Source organism: Zonotrichia leucophrys, chromosome 3 (genome assembly GCF_028769735.1).
Source record: "Zonotrichia leucophrys gambelii isolate GWCS_2022_RI chromosome 3, RI_Zleu_2.0, whole genome shotgun sequence".
Taxonomy (NCBI): domain Eukaryota; kingdom Metazoa; phylum Chordata; class Aves; order Passeriformes; family Passerellidae; genus Zonotrichia; species Zonotrichia leucophrys.
In genome coordinates, this window is record NC_088172.1 from 105,701,069 (window position 1) to 105,727,304 (window position 26,236).

At 47.3% G+C, this 26,236-nt stretch overlaps 2 protein-coding genes across 4 annotated transcripts in view; one reads left to right on the plus strand and one right to left on the minus strand.

Moving 5' to 3' along the window:
• The window catches only part of PAK5 (p21 (RAC1) activated kinase 5), a 209,407-nt gene that overhangs the window by 125,212 nt on the left and 57,959 nt on the right, over positions 1-26,236 (minus strand). The window contains exon 1 of one of the 3 annotated variants that reach the window (XM_064709826.1): positions 25,851-25,904. The exons of the other annotated variants lie outside the window; for them this stretch is intronic. Coding sequence (XP_064565896.1) covers positions 25,851-25,899 — 49 coding nt within the window. The 5' untranslated portion in view covers positions 25,900-25,904. Of the gene's footprint in view, positions 1-25,850; positions 25,905-26,236 lie in introns of those variants that run through there. 3 annotated transcript variants of the gene reach the window in all.
• Positions 7,865-20,936, plus strand: LOC135446190 (D-beta-hydroxybutyrate dehydrogenase, mitochondrial-like). Its single transcript, XM_064709824.1, has 4 exons — positions 7,865-8,202; positions 14,446-14,598; positions 17,308-17,438; positions 19,935-20,936. Exons 1-4 carry the CDS (start codon positions 7,869-7,871, stop codon positions 20,280-20,282), a joined length of 966 nt encoding a protein of 321 aa, XP_064565894.1. The 5' UTR covers positions 7,865-7,868; the 3' UTR covers positions 20,283-20,936.

Here is a 26,236-nt window from a genome sequence, read left to right on the forward strand (position 1 = left end):
AGAAGTTCAGAGATGGCAGGCTGGACAGTGCTTCTGGCAGCTGGAGGTGGAACTGTGTCAGAAAAGCCCAGTCTTCTTTTCTGTGGGCTTTCCAGGAAGAAACCAGACCTATTGATTAACTCCTGTTGCATAATGGAAGGGAGGTTTGGGATCAGAGGCATGTGGGTGAGTGTTAGCTGCTCTCTTGAGTCACCCTCAGATTGCATCAGTGAGCTCAGCAGCAAATTTCAGTATCTGTTTCTTCTATTCAAAGCCTCTCTGCTGTCTATGGTACAGCTCCTCTGCACCCCTCAACTCTAAAATGGAGTTGGCTTTTGACTTCTATTTTTAAAAGGTCTACTTCTATTTTTAACAATGCAAACCTTCACATATTTCCATCCTTTGGGCGCTTACTTTTCTTTTTGAGGGGGCATCAGGGTCTGCAGGTATTATTCTTGTCCTACACACAGGGCAACTCAGACTTGTAAATAAGGAAACCATATTCTCTGTCATTCTCTGTCACATTTGTTTCTGATTTGATCTGTTCTCTCAGACCACTTCTCCTGCACTTCCCTACCCATCCTCGTGCCCTCACCACCAGCTGATACACTGCTAAGGATAGGCAAATGATACTCTACAAAATTGCAGAGTAATTTCCAGTAGAAATGGGTGTCCTGGCTCCTGGCTCCTCCATCCCGGACCAACTGGCAAATGATGTGCCATCTTCTGGGCTGTCCTTGAACAGCTGCACACAAGGGCAGCAGGAATGTCAACCACCTCTGGTTTACACCCTTAGCTGGAGGGGGACGGCAGTAACATCACCCACCCCTTGCCCTGTGCCAGCATTCTGCAGGATGACAGACCTGGCTGCTTTTCCAGCAGCCTGCTGGCTGTGCTGGTCGTCACCTCAAAGCACAACCTGTCCTTCACGTGAATGTCGCTTTACTCTAGAAACAGGCAGCGATCTGGGCTCTTCAGCAGCTCTATCACCACGGGCTCTGTCCAGGATGAACACACACCACCCTGCTGAGGCCTGTGAGCTGACGGCACCACGGAGCAGGGAAGGGAGACGCTGCCTTGTGCTAAAAGAAGGAGCAGCACCCTCCTGTGCTCATGTACACTTACTGCACTGCACACTCGGAGCTCTCTCGCTGCTCATCAGCACCAAGTGCTTTTGGCCACCAGGCTGCCGGGTGTCTTTCAGTGCACGCCCCTGCAGACCGCGTTTGCAGGGATGAACTCTGCCGCTGTTCCCCCAGACCGTGAGCCTGGCTGCTGTCTCCGGGCTGTCTGGGCGCTGGCTGCCCGTGGGTGCTGCGGTGCGGGGAAGGCTGGCACATGCCCGAGCCCCACACCTGCTGCAGAGGGTGCTGCTGCCCCCGGGGCGCAGGGCAGGGCAGGGGAAAGGGCTCCGGACCATTCCCGCAGGGCAGGGCAGGGGAGGGGAAAGGGTTCCGGACCATGCTCTGCTCCTGCAGTTTCCCCGCACAGGCTGCCACCTCGTGGGCAGCCACTGGCACAGGATTTTTCCTGGAAATACCAACTCCCAAGCGCAAAGAGCTCGTTACTGTCAATATTCTGCACCGATGATCCAAGGAAACCGCAACCCTTCGGGTCCCTGGCTTGGGAAAATGGTACAAGTGCAGAGATGATAAAGTTGTTCAGCCTCTAACGTGGTTAGTGGGACAGATTTTCCGTGAAAATAAGAGCTCTGACAGGCAAATCTGCAGGTGCCACGGTGGGATGTTAGTCGGAACCAGCAAGATTGGCACACTTTGTACTCAGAAGCTGCACCCCTGCTGGCTATGTCACTCGTAGGAGCTCCTTGTATGAGTCAGATTTCACATTTCTATCTCTTGCACAGTGAGAATCTGCAGTCAAATCAATGTAAATATGTCCTCTGCTTCTTCAGGCACTTCCTTTACAGCTTTAATCTAAATTACCAAAAGCTAAATCTGGGCAGATCTGGAGTGGGATATTTAAGGCCTGTGTAGACTTCTTTTAAAATCTGCTTTTCTAATGCTGGATCAGTTTATCACCATTGAACTGATTTTGTATCTACTCTGACACCTTTGGAATTTCCCAACAATCTGACAGTGCAAGGACTTTTCATCTTCAGATAGATCCTAATTTCATAATGTTGTGCCCGTTTTTCAGTAATCCTCAGGTTCAAAACCATTTACCCGATGAATCTGTATATGCACTGTGTGCCTAAGGTGACAGTATGTGCTGGAGGAGACCATTTGGATTTCAGCACTTTCCAAATCTGGTCACCAGGAAGGTGTGGTGGTTTGACCAGGAAGGAGTGGGAATTCTGGGAAGCTGTGGTCAAACCAATGAAGGTTTTGGGTTTGAGACTGGCACCTGGTGTAGCCAGTGGGGTTTGGACACACCTCCGAGAATACACAGGGGTTAAAAAGCAGGGCACTGCCCTTGGCACTCTCTCTTGGGACGTCGCTTCGAAGAGGTCAGATCACCCTCCCCTGTCCATCCTTGCTGCTGGGCGGGGGAGGGGCAGCCATGCGGTAGGCCCGGGGCCTGGACAGAGATGGGGGTGAGAAAGCTCTCAAGGATGGAAGGGTGGCGGAGCCCCAAGAGACATCGGGCAGCCATTCCCCCCCCCAGGAGGGAGAGAGAGGAGAGCCGGCGTCTGAATGTGATAGCAGCCAGCCCGGGAGGAGAAAGGGGAGGGAAGAGTGCAGCCTGGCCGGCGGAGCAGCAGCACCTGTGGGAGTACCAGCATTCTGAGATAGACAGAGACTGAAAACTTTTAACCCTTTCTTTCATGATTGGGGCCTTGCAAAAATGCTAATCCTCCTCGAAGCTGAATAAGAAGGGAGATAAGAGATGAGATGAGACAAGGACCTGGCCCGAAGAACGTGGAGATGATTGAATGGGGAGAGATGATTTGGAGTGGCCTTTTGGCTGGACTTTTCTTGTAGCCATGGACTCAGTTGTTCCTGTGACACAGAGACTGCATTTAGGGGGAAGCAGTGGCTCAAAACCAGGAGGGTTCTTCGTGAGGACCCCCCGGCCCCAGGGGGTTGGAAAAATATGGGGGGGACAGATGTCCCAAAGCAGAGACTGTGCCTTTTTGGAGTGAGACAAGGCATCCTTGAAAGACAACCCTAAAAGCAGCTCTGGCCATGCGTCAGTGGTGAGAGCACTGGGCATGGAAGGAAGATGTCACAAGCGGCAAAAGGACTTTTTCCGGGCGGTGCCGAAGTGACAGGGAAGCACACGAGGTTTCAGTGTGTTTCCAGGGGAAGCCTATGGAACAAGAAGGACTCCTTTCCTCTTCATGAACTGTAGTTTGAGTATACAAAAGTGTGGGGCCAAGGCTGGGCAGTTGATGATTTGGGAGAATGTATCGGATTGGGAAAGTCAGGTAGTGGGGAGGGGGGAAAGTAGTTTTTGTAAGGTTTTCAATTTTTTTTTCCTTTTCCTTATAGTCTTTCCCTATTTTCCTGTAGTTTAGGTAATAAAGTGTTCTTTATGTTTAAGTTGGAGCCTGTTTTGCTTATTCCTGGTCACATCTCACAGCAGACACCAGGGTGAGGCATTTTCATGGGGGGCACTGGCTCTGTGCCAGGCTCAAACCATGACAAAGGAGACTTGATCTGCCCTCATCCTTATCCTCCACCTCCAAACGAAGTTCTCAGGTTGCTGTGCTGAGGTAATCCTTCCATGACAGGAGTGAGTATTAGTCTGTGTGGAGAAGCAGCCCAAGCATTTTTACTCCCTTGGGATCATTTTGCAGCAGCCTTTGGAAGTCGGAATCATCCCACATTTGTCTTTCAAGTCAGAAATGAGATACAACAGTGTTTAATTTTCTGTTTGTTTTGGATTGTGTTGTTTGAAAGTAGAAGGTGTCTTACACTTTCCATGCCGCCCCTGCAGAAGGACGCTCCAGCTGAACCATCTGTCCCCGGGCCAGGGGTGTTCCAGTGGAAAAAGGATCAGTCACTTCAGGTTACAGAAGATGGTGAATTTTCCTAGAATTTTCTTTCCATCTCTCTCTCTTTTGCTTTGTTGCTACACCAGTACTGCCAAAAAGGACTTAATCCTAGGGATTTACTAAAATAACTTCTGACAAATGGACAACTTAATCTCTGGAATAGTCTGGACACCGTATGCAGTGACAAGTATTTGAAAATGTTTCATGGATAGAGATATTCCTGCCTTGCTTTTTAAATAGAAGCAGTCTCCCTTTTTTTGACACACTGAGCAATACACATGGCATCCTAAATCTGTTTTGTCAACTGAGTCCAGGCTTTTTAAAAATATGCAGCAAGATTTTAATAGAGCTCATCCCATCATACACAATCAGACATCCTGCTGAGTCCTCAAAGGCTGGATATTCCCCATGCACAGCCCACATGCAACTGCTCCTGTCTAATTGCAAGCAATGACAGCCTCCCATGGGCTCCTTTCCTCTGACACCACGACACAGCATCCCAAAGGAGGATGTGCAGCTCACCAGCTCTAAAAACTGCAAGCCTTTCTGTTCACACTGTTGGTGCCTGTCCAACTGCACCAAAACCCATATTCTGATTTTCTTCCTGGAAAGCAGCTTTTCCCAGTCCTGAAATGCTTGCCTGCAGAAGCAAATTCAATGTCAGCTTTTTGGAGGGTTGCAGCAAGCAGTGTCACATGTGTGTTAGCCTTAGAAGTAGGAGCTCAATTTGCTGAACTTCCAGATGGGTGGGCCAAGATTAATTCTGTGGGGTTATATGGTCAGATAAGCGTAATTTTCACCAGCAGCCTGCTATGCTATTTACTGTACAATAGCAAGAGGATTGCTACATGGTCTGGGGGAGGGACTGAGCTGACAAGACACAATGGATGGCAAAGAGAAGTCACACTTGTTGGGAATTGTGAGTTACAGCCAAAATCCTGATCCTGCACCCTAAAATCATGAAAGCTCCAAAAGCATCAGAATGTTAAAAAGAAGAGTCTGTATTTATTGTTTGCTGGGCTATTTGGAACTTTTAGGAGGCACTCTGTCACATTCTCAGCATTTTTCTGAAGCTTTGACAAAGTGGTGTCTGCACCGAAAGGGATTCATGTGAGACCAGGGATGGCTCTGCAGTTACCTCAAAGGACATGAGGGTTTCATCTTTGCTTTAGAATGCAAAACTAATAATGGCTTCCCCAGCATGCTGGAGAGTTGGGCCTGTAAGAAAGACATCAGAGACCTTAGTGCTCCCACCCACTGCTGAGAGCGGGCACCCCCGGGCACGGCAGATGGCAAATGCTGACACGGCTCCAGCGTGCACTGAGGCTGCCAGCAGGGGCACAGGGCTGAGGCAACAGCAACAAGAGAATGGGCAAAATAAGCACAGGTCCATCCCAGCTCTCCTTTATCCCGGTCCTTTACACAAACTTGACAGTCCTTGAGAAAAGCAGTTTGTGTTTTTAGGGTAGGGACAACATGGCAACCCATTAACAAAAAAAGATATTATGATGCCTTCCCAGAGCAAATTGTTATTTCACACTGTAAAACTTACAGCGACACAGAATAAAGCTTTAAGCTTTGATGGAAAAGCTTCAGAGGTTGCTGTTGCCAGGAATGCTCTTAGGAAGAGTTGAAGGTCCTTGGGCATATTCTGGGAGCAGAACTGTCCTGATCCCCATCAGTATCAGTCTCTAAGTGTCTTCCATTTCCTCATCTACTTCCTTGGAATCCAAGTCTTTACTTAGACTTGTTACAGGTAAACCACAACTAACTGGAATTGCATAAGAGGTAGAACAGATTGAGATAAAAACTTCATTTTTAAAATTAAGTCCTAAAGATGGGAAAGATGTCAGAAACTAGACAAAGCAGTCATAAATTCAAAGTACACACTACCATGTGAGCATGTGTATGTGTGTGTACACATATGTGTAAATATTTGAGTTAGAATATAATACTATAAACCAGAGGAAAATCATTCCAAGAAATAAATTTTACTGCAAATGTGCTGCACTGGAGACCTAAGTGGCCTCACTTCCTGGACTAGATAGTCATGAAGTTGTTTTTAAGTGTGAAGGACACAGCTGTAATCCATAACTTTCAGCCTAAATGACTGCATTGCTCTGACAACATATTGCTTCTGTGCTCAGCTGGAAGTGTGTCACATTTGTGCACCACCTTTTTAACACCTTTTTTTTTTTTTTTTTTTTTGAGCAGAGACAGCATAAATTCAGAGGTTAGTTGGGTCACCTTTTAGTCTTCAAAAGAATGGCTTTGTCACTGCCTGTGATCCTTATGTTATTAACAGGACACAAAAGCTGAGAGGAGAGGCTGGCAGACGTGGATGAGAGGTAGGTAGGAGGTATGGAGGAGGAGAATTTGGAAATCACTCCCTGTCTTTTTATGCCAGAGGGAACCAGACAGGGAAGCTGGCTGGAGGACAGGCTGTTACCAGCTCTCATGATTTTGAGGGTTGCATAATTATTTTGTGAACATAAAGACAAGACTTTGTGACTCATGTAGTCCCAGAAGACTGAGTGATCTTTTGAAGGCTAAAAAGGGGCAGCATCTCCCAGTGTGATGGAACATGATCAAATAAATCCTACTGAGGACAAGTATCTGGGTATCTTCTTTGGGGTTTACCATTCCATGTCCTACTTTGTCTCCCAGCAGCAAAGCTTTCCCAAGCCACTTGAGGCTTTGAGTCCTATTATGCAATGCCTATGGAGAGCTCAGCAGTGCAGAAGAGAGTACTGAACAATTTAAAGCTGAAATAAACCTAGGCAGAGGTGCAGCCAATGAGAGTAAAAACACAGGAATGCCTTGGGCCCCAAAAAAGCAGATGAAACAATAATTATTCCCTTTCTCCTTCCGATGTCATTAAAAACTCTGTGTCAGCGCAAAGGTGTCCCCAAGCAAACACAAAACCCAGCTGGATTGTAGGGACCATGCAATTTCTGAACACTCCTGGACAGCAGGGCAACACCAGTTCAGAAACCCGTCTGCCACCACCAGATACAGGTTGTTCACTAAGTATAAACAGGGCTGAATAGAGAGCCACAGGGATGTAGTTTAAGTAAATATCTGGAACCTTCTCTGTGTATGTTAAGACCTGCTGTTTTGTCTGCTGCTGTGTAAATATCAATGAATGACTGCCCCCTTTGTACTTTTCACAAGCCAACTTTAACTCACAATTAATAAAGGCATCTGGTTCTTTCAGTCATTTCATTTTACTCAGAGGAGGCAGATACGACATAGTTTTGCTTTCAATAGGTGCCTGGAGAGTTGCTCAGATAAAAGAAAGGGCAGAGAAAACACTGCCTAATCACATTTGTCCTGTAATCGTAGCTCTCGGGGATCTTTTTTTCCAGCCATGTATAACTGTCACTTTAGCCTACAAGAAACAGACATTTTCCTTCACCATGGGCTAATGTAGGCACCCCTGAGATAACAACAGCCATAGACCTGAGTCATAAAAACCCCACATCAATGTAACGGTGGCACGTAATATATAACGTAAGATACAGCAACTATAACATAATAATACGGCTGTTTTAGAAATCCCCACCTGGCCGATCTAGAAACACTCATGGCCGCTCTCATTTGTGCCCTGCGGCCAGTGTGCGGCGGCGGGACGGTGCAAAGTCAGCTGAGCAGGGAAGCTGAACTGTCCATGCCGCTGGATCTCGGCCTAGCCCAGCTCCCTTTCGCCGGCGCAGCTCCCTGGCTGCGCTTTCTGTCGGGATCTAGACCTGGGGAGGCCCCGGTGGGCAGAGAGCCTTGCCGAACCCAGGTTTCCGCAGCGCGGAGCCCGGAGGGGCCGGGCGGGCCGGGGCGCGGGGCGGGGCGGGGATGCGGGCGGGGCGGCGCTGCTGCCCGCGGCTTTGCCTTCCTCCCTGGCTGCCGGACACGGGGCGGTGGCGGCGCGGGCGGCATGTGGGCAGCGGCCCCTCTCCTGCTCCTGCTCCTGCTGCCGCTGGCGCTAGCGCGGCTGTGGCGGCGCGGGGCGGCGCGGCTGGAGCCGGCCGGGCGGGCCGTGCTCATCACGGGCTGTGACAGCGGCTTCGGGCACCTGCTGGCGCTGCGCCTGCACCGCCTGGGCTTCACCGTGTTCGCGGGCTGCCTGTGCCCCGGCGGGGACGGGGCGCGGCGGCTGCAGCGGGAGGCGGGCGGCGCGGGCCGGCTGCGCGTCCTGCGGCTCGATGTGACCCGCGCCCGCGACGTGCGCGCCGCCAAGGAGCTGGTGCTCAGCCACCTGCCCGAGCGAGGTGAGCCCGGCCGCGGGCGGGGAGCGGCTCCTCGGGCACCGGCGCCTCGGTTCCCCCGGGGCTGCGGGCGGGAGGTGCCCGAGAGGGCCGGCTGGGCTGCACAGCCCAGCGAGGGTAGCGAGCGCCGCCGCTCATGGGCTGCGGGCACCCACCGCTATTGGTGAGGACGGCGGGATTTTATCCAAAACCCTACGGTGCGCACACGGAGCGGGGCCTCTCCGAAGGTGCCGGCACTGTAAAGCGGGTGCGCTGTTCGGGGAGCTTCACCTTTCCAGCGGGACAGGAACTCCCCGAGTGGGGCGTGCCCGAGCCCCTCTGCGGGTACCCGAAAGCACGAGCGGCAGAGAGCGCAGAACAGCTGTGCAGGCATCCGAGCCATGGGACTGATGCGTTTCTGAACATGACTTGTCAAAGAGGAAATACATACAAGAAATGCAGCGAGGGCAGCTGCCGTGCCATACTATAGCAGCTGCTTCTTGGAACCACTTGGGGTTTGTCAAGCTAGTCCCTGGAGAGGTTACTGCAAGGGAAATGTGTCAATTATACAGCCTGCAGGGAGTGTGCACCCAGGGGAATGGATAGACTTAGCTCCAGAATAATTGCAGACAACCTAAATCCCTCCAGCACATGTGACACAGCACAGGTGAGATGGGGCCACAGTTACCTCCTTTCCCAGTGGGACTGCAGGGTGGGAATTAGCCAGTGTAATTCTGGGATACACTTGGTGCAGAGCAGATTTCCTCAAGCTCAGAAGTGAGATTCCCTCCAAATCACAAACACTTCCTGCTCATACAGGGAATAAAAGTGGAGAATGGGGCACGCAGAGAGATAAGGAAATGCAAAGCCTTTGCTTGCCTGGCTCATTAGCTCATTGGGAAGGGCATGGAATGAGATATGAAAGAAGAAAGAGCCTAGACATTGCTCATTAAGCACATGTATTTATGGTTGATCTTGACCTTATCTTATTAAGAGGCAGAGCCTGCCCCTCTCAGGCCTTTCCTTAACCTGCAGATAAACACAAATGTTTCCCAAAAGCCCTTAAAGGCTCCCTGGGCACCAGGTCACTTGGAACTCTGGGTTTCACATAATTTATCCTGCAATTCCGACAGTTTATACAGTCCTGCAGTGGTTGTGCTGGGACTGCCATATAGACCCTGGAGTGCAGGCTCAGCACTGACCCATGCTCACACACTGTGCGTGTGCCCCCAGAGCAGTTCAGGCCCCTGCACACTCTCAGCACGGCTGGTGAGGGATGCACCAGGCTCACAGCGTGGGCACAGCGCTGTTCCTGGGCTGGCACTCGGGCCCTCACACCAGCCACAAAGGGCTGGGCAAGCACCCACATTTTACAAAACCTTTTTCATGGCTGGGCAGCTCTGCTGCTGCAGGATTTTGAGGGTATTCTGCAAAGGCAGCAAAGAATAAATAATTTCATAGATTCTTTATGATTATAGTATCATCCTTTCCACGGACTATGCATCTCAAACAAGTAGGGCTTTTTGGCAGATATGCTTTCTTTTAAATCCCCTTAATCTGCCTTTTTCCTGGGCCCAGGATAAGTAGACTTACAAAAGACTAAAAGACTTTCTAATATAAGTAGACTATTCATTCTGAAATGTACACAAAAATGTGTAGAATATCAGAAGAAAATCAGAGTATGAGGAATAAAATACAGTTCTCCCTACACCTCCTATATGCTGTAACCATAACTAGCCGAAGCTCCTCATTACCTTCTCTCCCTCTGTTATACAAAAGTACAAATCCAAAGCCAATGAGAAATAGACCAGGACTTCACAGCATGGTGATTTGCAATTCTATTAGGCTCTACAGCAAGCCTCAGAATTTTTCTGATTTTCTTCTGTTTCAAATCAGAATGTGTCTTCCTTTTCTTGCCTGCTAAGAGTGGGTAACATTAGCTAGCTGGAACAGAGGGATATTAGTTTTAGTCCCACTTCCTACTCAGAGGTTATTAAGTACTCTCTTACACATAATTATGATTTTGTATTCATGGAATTCACACATGGTACAATATTTTAGCCCAGACTTCCTATAGAAATAGATTATCCTTACAGTGAAGAGAATTTCAGCATAATATTCCAAGCAAAGGATGGTGACTCATGAATGGATGTAAATATAACTCAGGAATCTCATCTGGCCTGCTAGCACCCTGCACTGCTTAGTTTCCTTTAGTATTGGTCTGAATCTATCAGGAGAGAGCCTGTCATTTTCATTTGGGCTCAGGCTTAGAGGAGAAACTCCAAAGATCAGTGATCCCAAGAATACCTGTTGGAATTGACGGAGTGTGGTAGAATTCAGGTATTATCTGAGTGTTGGCACCAACACAGAAACAACCTGATTTTCAAAATGTTTTGCAAACCTGCAGCTGCACTAACTTAAATAGGAAGAGGATTTTAAGAGTTTCTGGGAAAAAAATCAGATGTCTTTTGGGCCTAAATAAGGATTTCGGATATGTCCCTTTTGGTCACCATGTTGTGAAGCAGAAATTACTGGAGAACTTATGTGAGAGCTACTGTTCTCCGAAAGCTTGACTAAAGTTCAGTTTCCTGATGTGATTCTTAGCTCTATGGCTGTATGTTTTAATCTTTGTTGTCAGGATCCATGTTCCCAACACAGAGATCAGTGACAATCTCTGTGACACCCAGTCCTGCTTCCCAGTTTATTTTTTCCCTGCCTGCTGTAGCACAGTCTAACACCTCTCTTCATGAGCTGTGTTTGGACTGAGCTCTGTTTTGACAGTCTGACACACCAAACATCACCTGCTTTTTCCAAATGTGGCTCTGCAGGGACACTGAGGAAATGCAGCATCGCTCTCCTTCAGCTGTTTAGTTCTTGTGCCTTGTCCTTCGGGATTTCCATCTCGATTTTTGGGCTACCCGAGCTGCATTTGGCTAAGCAGATTTACAATATGTTTTGAATGCACACTTATAGCATTAGTTTTCACCACAAACATTTCAGGAAAGAAAGACCAAAGCACATTCAAGTACTCTGAATACAGAGCTGGGCAGGTTGTTTCTCAGAAAGCAGGAAATATTCTTAGAAAATAGCATGAGGGAATAATGAACTGTTTGCTGCTGGGGTAGAATTTTGTAAATTGATTCAACTATACAAAGTGGCAGGAAACATTCTGGAAAATATCAGAGCATTTCCCATTTGGGAATGCCAAAATATTCTAAGAAACAATATGTTTTGCTTGAGGGCAAGTTATGTTTTGAGCTGACCAGGTCAAAAGTGTCTTTTTGTGTTTTAGTTTAAGTCAGGCCATTTTTTCTCCTCATGGCTTTTGATTTGGCCACTACACAGAAGGAAGGAGCCATTACTTTGTGAGCTCCCAGAAATACACAGGCTGGCCTCACCAGCAGCCACCCAGAGGCTTTGAAGCACATGAGGCAAATAGCTGGAGAGAAAACTTAAACCTTGCAAGCTAAATTCTGAATTTCACAGTTTAGAGAAAGTGGAAGAAAATCAATTGTCTAAAGATTAATGGCTGTATTTCTGAAGGCCTGATGAAATCAGGGGTATGTGGAACAAGTGTTCTTGCTGTGCTGCACAGGGTGCAGTGGCAGAAGCAAAATTACTTTAATTAGAAAAGGTAAAGCTGAAAATATCAGGAAGCAGCTTTTGCAGTGATGTTGGGCTTTAGTTTGGGTTGTGTTGGAGTTAGGTTATATAAAAATAACCCTGAGTACAGAAACCTCCAGCTTTGAGCAGAAACAGATGGGGTGTGCAGTCACTCAGCCCATCTGCAGAGCAGATCATGTGCAAGTACAAAAATATAATTGATAATTAGCTTCTGCAGAGGGCTCTCTAAGCCATTGATCTGGAAGCATTTTATGGGGAGATAAGTCCCATGGGGCTGGGTTCCATTTTGAGATGGAGAAATAAAGCCAGAGAACGATGGAAAGACACAGAAAAGGAGGCAGTGGCAGGAGGAAGAAGGAGGCCTAGGATGCCCAATTCCATGGCCAGTTTTCAAGCTCATTTCCTCTCCTCTGTCTGCTAACACTTGAGGCCATGGAAAAGAAGTGAGTCCAGAGGAAGCTGCTGCATTACTGGGGCAGCAGTCTGTCTGCAACTAAAGTTGTAACAGGGGTCCAGGATCGCTGGCTGACAGGCTGCTGAATTGTGATTGATGCTCCTTAGAGGATAGAGTTATCAAGTTCTGGGTGCTAAATTCCTAATTTTGAGTGTTTTACCCTGCAAATGAGACATTAACTAAAAGAAATCAGTTTCTTTCTCTGCTTAAAGACCAATTTCATTAGGTATTACAAGTAGTATATATATATATATATATGTTAGAAAAGTTTACAGAGGTCTGCTTTACAAACTAATTTAAAAAATTTTCTGTTTCATCTCTAGCTACTGTTCTGAATGAAATCTGATACTGGCACTTCTTGGTGGGGCTCTGGAAGGACCCATGAGAAATGGGTATTTCAAGATACTGTGAAATTATTGCAGTAGTATTGTCAGAGGAGATCAGAAAGAAAGGGATTCAGCCCAAAGGTTTCTGCAGTGCCTCGACTAAAGTGATCATACTTCCCCTGAGAATAACTCTGCTGCCACAGGTACAGGAGGCTGCAGCTGGGTCAGCATCACCCCTGCCCCAAAGTCATGTGTCCAGAGGAAGAGAGGTGCTAAAACCTGCTCTGCCTCCCCAGAAACCCAGGCTTGGACGTCCTGTAGGAGGCATGACATAACAATTATTTGCCCTGGACACCTACAAGGATTCCTTAAAAGAAATGCATGAGCAAAATTGTCAAGGCTGGCAGAAGAAGCTGTGATTGCAGCTGTTCCAGTGCCAGGCAGGCTGCCCTGGTCACCCTGGAGATGCTGTCAGTGAGGGCTGAGGACAGGAACAGAGGTGTTTCCAGAAGCACTGTGTCACTCCTGCTCTGCTGGCCATCCACAGCTGGGGGCTGTGCAGGCAGGCACCAGCCAGCATGGCTCCAGCAGCACTGGGGCGGGAAGTGAGCTGCTCCTGCCAGTGCTGCCTGCTGCAACACTGCATTCCATGTGAGCACTGTCAGCGCTGGGAGTGCTCCCTGCTGCAGCACTGCATTCCATGTGAGCACTGTTAGCGCTGGGAGTGCTCCCTGCCCCAGCACTGCATTCCATGTGAGCATGTTAGCTGGAGGCCCCTGCAGCACTGATTCCAGTGCACTGTGCTGGAGTGCTCCCTGCTGCAGCACTGCATTCCATGTGAGCACTGTTAGCGCTGGGAGTGCTCCCTGCTGCAGCACTGCATTCCATGTGAGCACTGTCAGCACTGTCAGTGCTGGGAGTGCTCCCTGCCCCAGCACTGCATTCCATGTGAGCACTGTCAGCGCTGGGAGTGCTCCCTGCTGCAGCACTGCATTCCATGTGAGCACTGTTAGCACTGGGAGTGCTCCCTGCTGCAGCACTGCATTCCATGTGAGCACTGTCAGCACTGTCAGTGCTGCTGTGCCTTTGGGCTGAAGGACTCCAGCTCCCTGTCACCGAGCTCGAGCACAACAAGCCTCACTGCCAGTACCTTTCTGCTTGTTAGCACTGACATCTCTCTCCTTAGCACCAAAACCTGTCATTACATGGGCAAAAATGTCGTTCAAAACTACAAAATTTTAAATATACTGACCCTGCCACTGACCCTGCTTGATTGCTTTACCCAGTGTTGCAGCCATGTACCTGATTGTGGCTGATTTCAGAAGAAATGAGAGCTCAAATCTTGGAAGAAGATGCAAGACTTGGGCTCTTAAATTAGTCAGGCACTTTGAAAATAGTACCCCTTAGCCTTTAGACTGCTTAATATAATTTTCACAAAGCTGCTCATAGCACACAGTGGGATTAAAGTAATTAAAATATCATGGTACACCACATTGGCAGTAAGATGTAGTCTCCCAGATCATGTTAATCATAAATATCTTAAGACAACTGTAGAGGGAGCAATTATTAAATATCACTGAGACTTATAGGAAAGGTGTCCCTGACCATGGGAGAGGGGTAGAACTGGATGGTCTTTAAGGGCTTTTCCAACCCAAACTATTCTGTGATTCCATTTAGCCCAGATGATGGGCACAGTGGCATTCCTTCACTAAACAAACCATGCCTGCCCTTTGAAGTGGAAAAGACAAGGATGTTACACAACCATACAGTTCCTCTCAAGGCTCTGAATCAGTGGTGATGCTTTGTTATCTAACAGGCTGCTTTGCAGTTAAAGGTGTTTGCTGAGTCATTTCTCTTCCACAGGTTTCTGGGGCCTTGTCAACAATGCAGGAATATCAACATTTGGTGAGACAGGCTGGCTGCCTATGGAGACATATGAAAAATTTGCAGATGTGAATCTCCTTGGGAGCATCAGGACAACCCTGGCATTTCTTCCCCTTCTAAGGAAATACAAGGGTAATGCTAATCCACTGTTATTTAGAGTTGTAGAATAATTAGCTTACTATAATCAGGGTAATGTAACATCTATAAAAGAGACTTTAATTGTCTTTCATTGAACTGAAATGACAGCCTCCTTCTGTGTGGCCTGAAAGAGCAACTTGATCCTGAAAAGAGGGTAAAGCCATAAAGGGAAAAAAGATCTTTAAAGATTTTGTCTTTGCAGTACATAGGAAAAAAGTATTTATAAATCAGGATTTCTCTCAGTGTTTGACTCAAAAAAGAGGAAGAATGTTTACCATAGATCATTAAGCCCAGGCAAGGCTTTTTAAACACTGGCCATCAGAAAACACAAAGTTACATAAGCTGCCTAATTTTATTATTTAGGCTTTACAATTTTATTGTTTGGCAATTAGGAGAGGAGGAATGACCCTACAGAGGTGAACTAGAGACACCCAGCTTCCAGTTCCAGCTCTGCGGAGCCTCTGTGACCTTGGGCAGGAAACTTCAAGTATGTAGAGGTGCATGTGGGATAAATGTATTTGCATGAACCTCCCTACATGTGGGCTTTATCCTTCTTTCGGAGAAGGAAATGTTTAATAGCCCTCTGCAGCATGGCAGCATGCCTTGGGTGCTTTGCATTTGTCCCCTCCCTGTCTCCATCTGTGTTTGGGGAGGAAGATCCCCTCTTCCTTGTCTGTTCTGGCTCTTTAGGGTGAGGATTTGTGCTCTGAGTGCAGCACCAAGCACAGGAAGGGGCAGGTTTCACCTGGAAACCCCAGGTGTCACTGCTACACAAACTGCTGGTGAGATAAAAACATCCCTTTTTTGGGCTATTCTGCTTCTTTCTGCTTGGCTGCCTTTGGTAGATGATGTTCTGACAGAAGAAGAAAGAAACCTTTAAATACTGCAGGCTGGATGTGTTTTTGTAGGAGAATGTGCTATTGTGTGTACCCAGTGAGTGTGTTATGTGGCCCATTACACAGGGAGACATCTCTTTTCCCTGTCATGTCCTACTTACTGCTGGAACTCTGTGATGCTGATCCACCAGAGGCACTCTCTGAGTCCGTGAACTGCACAGGTTACTTTGAAGCAAAGGGGACCAACAGTGCATGCAATATTAAGCACATGCATAAGCCTTCAGAAGGTTTGGGTCTGGAGGGCTGCACACACACCTTGGCTCAAAGGAGCATTCTGTATCTGCCAGGGCTGCCAGTGTTTCCATGGTTAACTCCTGCACTCCATTCTCAAGTACCATCTATGTAGGAGAGGAGGCCAAGGCACTCTAGGAAGAATCCTGGATTTGCTGTTGCTTTCCTTGCAGGAACAGCCAGGACAGCTAAAGCTTATGTGTTTGGGGGCAGGAAGTGACCTCTCCACATGAAAAGCTTGACCTACAGACATTGGAGCATAATCCTGGGGAACCTGAGTTTCAGTTCCCTTAGGCACTTCAAAGAGAAGTTAAACAAAGTGTCCCACATCCTGGGTGTGAGCCCCATCCACTCAGCTACTGGACAAAGGAGGCAGAGGTCATCCCACCCATTGCTTACTGCCATGGATGTGCACCTATTCCAAGAAACAACTCAAAATTACTCATACAAGTACTCATACCTGTAAAGGGAGGTCGTGCCCTCCAGCCTAGGACTTAAACATTCTACGCTGAGAGGGGCAACATTTCCCCATATCTTTTCCAGCTGGCCAGGCCAGCTGATAGAGCATCTTGATCAGCAAGCTGGTGGTTAGATTCCTCTTACTGTAGATAAGCTTTATTTGGGATGCTGTATAGGAAGGCAGGGAACCTAATTCAGAATGACAGGTTTCACTGCATTGCCGTGACACCCTTTGATATCCCCCAGGCCTGTTCCATTTGGTGAGATCTGGGGCCCAGCTGTGATCTGCATCTGTGGCAGCAGCAGGGGTGCAGCTGTGTTCTCTGCACTGTCAGTGACAACAGCACCTTTCTCACCCCTGGTGTTTGTGTATCCACACCCAGCCATTCCTTACCCCACGTAGGACTGTGTGACAGAAGTTCACAAGGAAACAATGGAAATGAACCACAGTCCAGTGCCCCACATGAGGAATCTCTGCTATTTATGGCATGCCTGCACTCAGCAGGAGTAAGAAAGGAGGGAAAGCAGCACAGATCAGGGAAATCATTGTGAGGTATTGTAAACCTGCACATATTTGGCAAATCACATTTCCTTGGTAAAGCTTATCACTGTACAGCTTATCACTGTACACTGGAATTTATATGCACAGTAACAGAACCTGGCCTCAGTGCAGACACATTATTAGCACAGAAAAAAATGATATTAGTAACCATATAATGCACCTCAGGGAAAATCACCTCCCCTCTCCTCTGCAGTCCTTTTCTTTCTAGCACAGTCTCATTACTATTTTTCAGTCTTTAGAGCACTGCTTTGTTTCCATCTTTTCCATCCCCTCTCAGGCTCAGAAGGAATAAGCAGCACACTGGGAATGTGTTACACTTGTCTAGTCCAACATCTGTCACTAGGTGGAAGATTTTTGTGAGAAGTTTCCTGCTCAGCAGAGCTGAATGCCCGTCTGTGCTGGGACTGCACACTGACACTGCCCAGTTGTGGCACAGTGTGCAGGAAAACAGTCTCCTGCTAAACACCACATTCTCAGCATGAGAGACTGAGGCAAATCAATTCCATGCTGAAGACTGAGAGTGAAGTTTTGTTATTTGCACTGTTTTCTCTCCAGGACGTATTGTTTTCATGTCCAGCATCATTGCCTATTTTACTCTGGGAAATGGCATTTATTCTATGACCAAGGCAGCTATTGAAAAATTTTGTGATGCTTTAAGACTGGAAATGAAGAAGTTTGGTGTCCAGGTAAGTGATGTAACAAGAACCTGGAAACCAGGTAAGTGATGTAAAGAGTTATGTGAAACAAAGTAAAAAAGATAAAAGCTCAGAACTGCATTCATGAGTGCAGCTTCCTTTTGGAAAGAGGTGGTTTCTCTGTGGCTAATCAGTCAGCTGGAAATCACTGGGAACAGCAGTCCTGGGGGATGTTTTTGGTTCTGAGAAGCTGCTGGGTAACAGTCTGTGTGTCAGCACTGAAACTTCCACATCTCTGCAGTGGAGAAGGTTCCTGACACAGGCCTGCCCAGCTCCCACAGCAGTGAGGAACTCAGATGTTCCCTGGGTGGCTGCAAAGAGCCAGACACCGAGTGCTGTGCAGCCAGAACTTGTCACTTGCCTGGGGGGTTCCTTCTCTCCCCTTACAACACCAACTCCTTGCTTCTTGAGAGAACAGCTATGCTGCAAGAGGCAGCATTGTGCAGAGCAGTTATGTTTTATTCTCTTAACCTAAGAGGCTCTAAGAGTGCTCTTAGTGCCCTAAGCAACTCTAATAGTCAAACCTGAAGCTTAGATCCCTAAGTAGCTTCACTGGGCTTTTTGCTTGGAGTCACTCTACCGCTGAAACACTTTTCTCAAACACTCAAAGTCTTCCCTGCCAGGTCTGCATTGGGGTACTGTTTATGTACACAGACTTACAGCATTGTTCATATGCTTTGTGTTGGAAAATATTACAGCTATGCATCTATTAGCTACCCCTGTCAGATAAATATGAGGGCTGTAAAATACAAATGACTTTACACATCCTAATACCACACAGCATGATAAGGATTTCTGCTGATTAGCCGAGGATAATCTCAAATGCATGGAAGGGCTTAGTTTAACAGGTTAGCTACTCTGGTTGTTTTGGGACTTTTCCTGTTCCACCTCTGCAGTAGTCCCAGCACATAAGTGAGTGAGCCAGGCTGACCAGCATTTCTGGAGTATCTTTGAGAGGTGTTTTTCTGTTTCTAACTGAATGGAAGATGCTGGCTGGCACTTGCCTGAGAACCTGCCCTGTGCAGAGCCTACAAAACACACAGTCCCTTTTTGCTGTGCTCTGTTGTCCTGTCTGTCCTTTCAGGAGAAAGCTGCACAGAGGTGCAAGGAGCAGATGGAGCTGTGGCTCTGTCCCACTGAACTCTGCCCAGGCAAGCTGACAGCCTACAGGAAACAAAGTGGATGCCTGCCAGTAGAAAGGCCACAGAAAGTGTGGAAAGGGCAAAAACCAAGCTATCTCTCCTTCCCTCCAAGCCAACTCCAAAAAAGGAAGCTTCCAAACCCCCTTTGTTAACAATAAATGTGGGAAGTTGACTATTTAGCTGATACCAAGCACACTTCTAAACAGCACCAGAAGGGAGGGCTCCCGAGGATGCTGTGTGACAAACGTGCTTGAGGCAGCACCAAGCTGTTCCAGCTGTGCACACCGTGCCTCTGCTGGGGTTTGTCTGCATCCCTTCCTCCTCCCTGTGCACAGGACCTGCAGCCCAGTCCTCCTGAGAGCAGGGAATCCATCACCTGCAGGCCAGTGGGCAGGGGCTGATACAGCTGGGCTGGTGGCTGAGTGGAGATGTCAGGGTTTTACATCACCACAGACCTCCCAGAGAATGCCTGTCAGATCCCCAAGTCTCTGACACAGCTCAGCATGGGTTTTCCCCACCTTGTGTTGCAGCCTTTAGAAATCAGGTCAGTCAAATGCCACGGAGCTTTTAATGTTGCATATCTACAAATAGTTTGAACAAGGCTGCTGCTAACTGAGAACGGCATGTGTGCTGTGAGTGCTCAGCCCGCTCCAAAACTCCCTGGAATACTCAGAAGGAGAAGAACAGCAGCAATACACAAAGAAAATTTGGAGGAGCAAAGGACTTGTGTGCTTTTCATTTAAATCTATGTGCACAAATCTACAGAAATCTCATGGCTTCAGCGAGAGGCAGAGCAGGACCTTTTGTTCCCCTGCTCTTTGCTGACATTACCTAGTTTACTTTTAATTACACCTTCTTGGGGAAAACAGCACTTCTTTCCCCAGCACCTGATAATTTTCTTTGATACCTCCTTTTGTCCCAAATTGGGTCAAAAATCATCAATGGCAAGGTTCTCCACTGAGTGAAAAATCCAAAGTATTCCACTTTGGAGACATCAAAGTCACACTGAAATGCTTTGTCTCAGTATTGTCAAAACATTTATACAGTTAAGCATTGTACAGCAATCAAAGATGCTCTATTGCATTCTGTGAGAGTGTGCTGAGTAGTCAAAACAAAAAATTAACATCAGAGCAAAATGAGGAAGTCAGAATAAAGCACCTCTGCAATCTTAAATATTTTACAGGAATACATTTGATTTCAGTCAAGTTTCCAGGGTTAAAATTTCAACAAAGCAGCATTTTCTGGCTGTCTATGGAGAGCTTTTGGTCTGTGTTACTGACTATAGTATTTAATTGAATTCACAGTGACTGATTGCACCTTGGTAAGTTTTACATCTCGCTCTCAGGTCTCTATTATCCAGCCAGGAAATTATGCACGCTCTACAAAAATTCAGCCACCGCTCAGTGCCGAAGAGATCTGGAGTGAGCTGAGCGAAGAGGAAAAGGCTGTTTACAACAAGGAGTACGTTCAAGAGCGGGCTAACTTTTTCAACAGCATCCTTAGTGAGGGAAGCACTAATGGCAATGAGGTGGTCGACGCCATGGTGGATGCTCTAACATCTCCTGCGCCCAAGGCACGGTACATGGTGGCGAAGCTGAAGGAGAAGGCCCTGGTGTTGGTGTGTGCTTTGTTCCCGACTGCTGTGATGGATTCTGTTCTGTCTTATGCTCTGAGCAAGGTAAAGCTTGCATAGCCTGCAGTGGTGCTGCTCCCTGACTCAGGTGAGGCAGTTTATCAAATGTAAAAGGCAGAGCTGGACTGAATGCTCCCGTGTGTCAGTACAGTGACTCCGATTAACCAGTACAAACTCTGGGGAGTCTCCCTAGTCAGAACTGTCACTGACTGCTACAGAAAAACATACAGGACCTGTGTAAAATTAAAGCATTTGTTTAAGTAACTTTATCTCTTCCCTGTGGAAAAATCCCATCCACATAAGCCACTTTAGTTATTGCCTGGAAAATTTAATGCATCATTTTCTAAAGCAATAGCAGGTTATTGTGTTACAGCCATGATGCAGACAAAATGGAGTGCATCCACAGCGCAGCTGTACACCTGAAGTCATTACAGCAGAGAGCAAAAGCCCTTGCTTGTAGTAACCTGAGTAGCCATATATTCAGGGTGATAGGAAGAGGTTAATGGAAAAGTCATAGAAATGAGCACTGGACCTCAAATACTTTGAATGGAGTTAAATGGCTGTAGCAAGTTAGGAAGTCTTGAAGCTCTGAGCAGTCTGGTTTAGTGAAAGGTGTTCCTGCCCACAATAGGGGGGCTGGAATTTTATGACCTCTAAGGTCCCTTCCAACCCAAACCATTCTGTGATTCTATGAACAATAAAGTTGTAATATGAAAACACTGTCCTGGCTAACTGCAGTTCAATCCTTTTTCAGGTGTTCTGGATAAATCTTACAAAGCAGACACATCACAGACTTCAGAAAACAAGTTACATATTCCATTTATAAACGAGTATTTAATCCTAAATAATCTCTATCCTTTAATGTCTGGGTTAATCAATGTGTTGACCTGAAGTGTAGTGAGAGAGCTGAACACCAAGGAGCCATATCAGTGTGCTTGGAGCTCAGAAAGAACAGACTCGGGTTTGGCTGCTAGTGCAAGGAATAAGGTCTGAAGACAAGAATACCTGCTAACAGGAGAGGGAAGCATTAGTAACATTGTCTGTGAGAGTAATTGATCACAGTGGCTCCATTTACACTCTTGTACTGATTGTCATGACAAAGATTGCTGGTTTACACATACAGCTCTAAATTTGACTTGGTTATGGTATGGCACAAAATGCAAGAACTCTGGGACCAAAAGAACCCAGAAGAGCTGGGATAAACTGTGGTGGCAGTGATCTATCCAGGGCAGCAGCATTAACTGAGCATTAGCTTTCCCCATGCCAGGTCTCTCTTATCAAATCTAAGCTCTAAGTTGACACAGTTAACTTTCTCATCTGAGGCACAAATTTCACCCTGTACCTGGGAAATCTTTCCTAACATATTTAATTAATTGCTGAGAAAGTTTATGCTCTCTCCTGGTTGGTAATTTGGGCAGTGTGAATCAGAAAACTGAGTGACAATTCCAGGCTCTCTCCTGGTACACTCAGCAGTGGAACAGCCACTGCACCTGTCAGAGATTGTGGAACAATCTATTCTATTTCTCTTTCCAAATGCTGAACCCATCCCTGGAGCTGGCATTGGCAAGAGGACAAGCCTGGGCTCCCAACTGTTCCCCAGACTGTCAATAGCAGGATAATCAGATGATTATCATCCCTCTCCTCATTTAACCACAACTGAGCAAGGCCAAGCAAGGGAACAGGAATGAGGCTTATTCCAACTGAACCAATCAATTTCTTGTCTAGGAGTTCCCCCTGCGTGACCTCAGGGATTTCAGCAGCCCTGCACTGCTTTGGAGCACTGCTTTCGTGCCCTCAGCTGTTCTTTGTGCAGACTGCCCTCCCTCCCTCGCAGTAAGCAGCACTAGCCTCCGTGAGCAGCTCTGAAGCCCGGAGGTTTCTCCATCAGGCCCAGGGTACAAGTGCTGATCTCTGCCCCGTTACACTGTCTCCCTTCTGTTGGCATTTCTAAAAGCTACTGCACTAAGTTGCTGAGAGCCAGCACCATCAGATCTGCCTCACAGACACTAAATAGCTTCCAACTGGAAGTTCTTTATTTGCTGCGTATGGGGTGAAGCATGTGATCAATATTTCAATAGCCTCATGTAACATAAGACGAGAAAGACTCCAGAACATTTATTCCCTCACCTTGAAAACTGAGAACTTGCAGTGCATAGGATTTTAAACAGGATACAGTGACAGGGTGAGAGCCCATGGGACAAATAAGGCAGTTTGTATTTTCATTGCCACCTAACCACCGGCTTGGAAGCTAACTGAAAACCAGCCACAAAATTATCATCTTTATTCCTTCCATAATTTAGCATTATGATCTGCAGATAAAGAACTAATAAAGAGAGTCAGAGTTTGTTATTAACACAACATCCCACTGAAGTCATCTGGAATCCTCCCACTGAGTTCTATGTGTTCCAAGCCACAGTGTTAGACAAGTAAACATGAAGATAAGTAGCAGAAATAATTTCAGAATGCCTGGGCTGAGCAGCAAAGAGACCCTCATAGGAAGTGGTGATGGAAGGGGCACGGCATTCCCTCCTCCCCAAGTGCCACAGGGTACAGAAGCTGCAGGATCAGTAACTGAAGGTTTTAGTGAACAAACCTCGCTAACCAAGCCAGTGCTGAACTCTGAGGACTCCCAGAGCTGCCAGCTCTGCAGTGAACTCCCGCCCTGCCCTGGGGCTCCCCTGCCTCTGGGGATCCCAGAGTCACCCTGGGGAGCACGTGCTGGGAGCGCAGAGCTGCTGGACTGCCCCTCCAAACCTTCTTACTGAGCCACATCCCCGGCTGAGGAGCGCCGCCCTCTTCCTCAGTAACTCTGAAATCACCTTTACCTCAAGTCAAGTTGAAGTGCAGGGGCGTACAAGAAATCTGTACTAACGACATCCAAAAATTAAACAGTTTTAGGAAAAATTTAGGACAAAGATAAAAGAAAAAACCAAACAAACCCCCCCCCAAACCCCACAACCAAACTTATATTGACATTACTCTCATACCTGAAACACCCCTCTCCAAAAACCCAGTTAACCTGCTGCAGACCCTTTCCTGAGACTGTTTCTCTATGTAGCATTGATCTGAGCTGCATTCAACAGAGAACTTCTTGGCAAAACACATCAGCTTTTGTCACTATTTGTCTTGATAAGCCTTGCTGACAATTTGGGATTTTTTTCCCTAGAAAACAACCACACCAAAAGAGACTCAGCTTTCCTCCCAAGTCTCTTCTCCAAGGACACAGTATCAAGGACCTAACAGTTATTTCATGGATTTTCTCCTTGATGAAAAGGCCTATTCCTAAGAGTACATATTAATTGGTAGAAAGAGTCAGTGTTGGTTTTGACAAAGCACTTATAGAAAGAGTATAAAGAAGAGTGCAAAACCTAAGCCAGTTTATAAGCTGTACATTGTTGTGAGTGACACCAACAGCTTCATACAGCAGCATCAAAACCAGAAACAGAGCAGATGCCAGGAAATTCAGGAGGAGGAGCCGGGTGGTACCTGCCAGCACAGTCCTGAGGAGGCTGTGCTGCTGTGAGACACAAAGGCTGTCTCAGGGAGCAGACCACTTCCCTTCTCTGAGAAGGCACCGCTGGAGCAATGCCCCCACCACAGCTCCCAAGAGGACCTTCAGAATTAGCCAAATGTGTACATTTGTGTCATTCTCCCAAGCTGGCAGGTCTGAATGAGGAGATTTTGGGTGGAATGCACCACATAGCAGATTTTTTGCAGTAGCATCAGAATCCAGAGAGATGAATAGCAGTGATAATGACTTCCCCAGTGCAAAGGCTTAAGCACAAGCCAGGCAATCCTCAAGCACACCTTGCAGCTGAAGCCAGGCTGTCACCAGCGCAGCTCCCCCGATGCCATCAGGACTCCAGGGCCATGCAGCCCCTGTGGTGCACAGCCTCCCTCCAGAGGTCAGCTGTGGGACAGCTTTGGCACCCACAGAGGAAACCCAGCACCACGCAGAGACAGCCAGCGGAACAGAGGAGGGCAGAGGATGGTCCCACATGTTCCAGGAGGGACTGAGCAGTGCTCTCAGCCTGGCACCTTCTGCTAGCACCAAACAAAACTTCACAGCCTTTGTATTTTGAATATTTGGAAGCACTCGTTCAGCAGTGAAACATTTTCATGTGCAATTAGATGATTTTGGAGCTGCAAAGTGAGCATGTCAGTAATGGGGACTTTACCTATCACGGGGAAGAATGTATGTTGCAGGAACAATTGAGGTTAATGCTTAAGAGTACATAAAACAAGGGGGAAACAGTAATAAATGTCAGTAATGAACGTTCTTTGGAATAATCTTGATTTGGACATGATTTAGCAGCGATCTCATTGTCAGACACAGTGGGCCAAACCTCTGAGCCGTGGGCTCCACAGATTGCATTCGTGCAGGGCACCACGAAGGCAGCGGAGCTCCCCGCTGGCTGTGAGGGATGTCCCGGCGGGACGGGAGCTGCTTTCAGCACCCAGGACAGAGCAGCCCCAAGGCCGCCCTCACTCGCGGCGCACGGAGCTGCGGCAGCGCTGCCCTCCCGTGGGCGCCCGGCGGCGGCGCACCTGGGGCCCTGCCAGGGCACGGGGACACGGGGCCCACTTCGGGCTGTGCTGTGTGTCCCACCTTTGCCTCTGGGAGCTCCGGGGCACCTCACACCTTTCCTCCTCGGGGCAGCCAGTTACCACTGCCTTACTGCAGTCACTTCCTACCAGCACCATCCCACTGGCACTCCTGCAGTGGCTCACCACTCCTCCAAAACTGAGCTCTCTCAGCCAGAAAGGGCCCAGCAACTTGAGGCTTCAGACCTTGGAACAATTTTCTCTGGTGAGCTTTATTTATCTCTATAGGCAGGGAATACTCTGAATTTCTCTGAGAATTTTAATCCTATTTATTTTGGAGACGTTGCAGTACCCTAACTCGAGAGCAACACCTCTGCTCTTGAAACCACATTGCTTTGAACCATCCAATATGATGCTGAGCTGCTTCTTGCATCCCGAATCCTCATTATCACTCTCAAAATGCTCATGGAAAGCTGATCACCATGAGAAAATAAATCAAGCATAAGAATCTAAACATATACACATGCAGTTACATGCACATTCACATTTGGGGTGGAATACCAAGTGCCCAGAGTGGTTATAGTCTGGTTATGGTGTTTCCACAACTTCCAGAGAAAAGGCATGCAGATGTTTCAGACAGGATATTCAGTTACTTCCACATTGAACTAAATTTCAAAATACATGTGCTCACTTTTCTAATGGGAATTTAATGTGTGCTGCTCAACAAAGTGAAAAAGGAGAATTTACCCCAGGCCTTTAGCCAAGGCATGTGCCTACTTATTTGCGGCAACAACAACAGCAAAAATCTAACAAAGAACAGGCTGGGAAACATCTTCTACTGTGCCATGTCTGCATCAACCATTTAGTGCAGCCAAGGAGAAAGAGAAGGGCCTATGTTTTTGCTATGCTATATTTTCCAAAAAGGAAAGCAATACACCAAGGCACAACAGTGCATCACTACCAGTCCAGCCAATTCACACCACAGAGCGCTAACACCAAATAGCTGCTGTACGAATGGCACTCATTGCAGGGTAAATAATGAAACTTTATGCTAAAACAATGTTTTCTCTTGTTGTGACTCACCACACAGTCCCATGGCTTTCGTCAAACGCCTTTCCATGCTGTTGGACATGCATCCAGCTGTGTCACCACTTTCCTGGCAGAAGAAATTTCACATCAAAAAACAATTCTTTTTTTTTATTTATTTATTTCCTAATGCTAGAGGTGATTTGCAAACAATTCAGCTGCCAGGCTTGGCCAGGAACAAGACAGGCAGCGTTGCTGCAGTTATCCCATACATACATGACTACCGGGCCTGGCAGGAGCACTGAGGGCTGGGCTGTGGCATTTGGGAATTCGGCACTAAAAGAAGTGAACGGAAAGGAGATACAGAGCTCGGGCAGTCCCAGGGTTACTGCTGCTGCCTTTTACAATGACTTAGACTTCACTTGACAAGCTCTGAGGGTTTT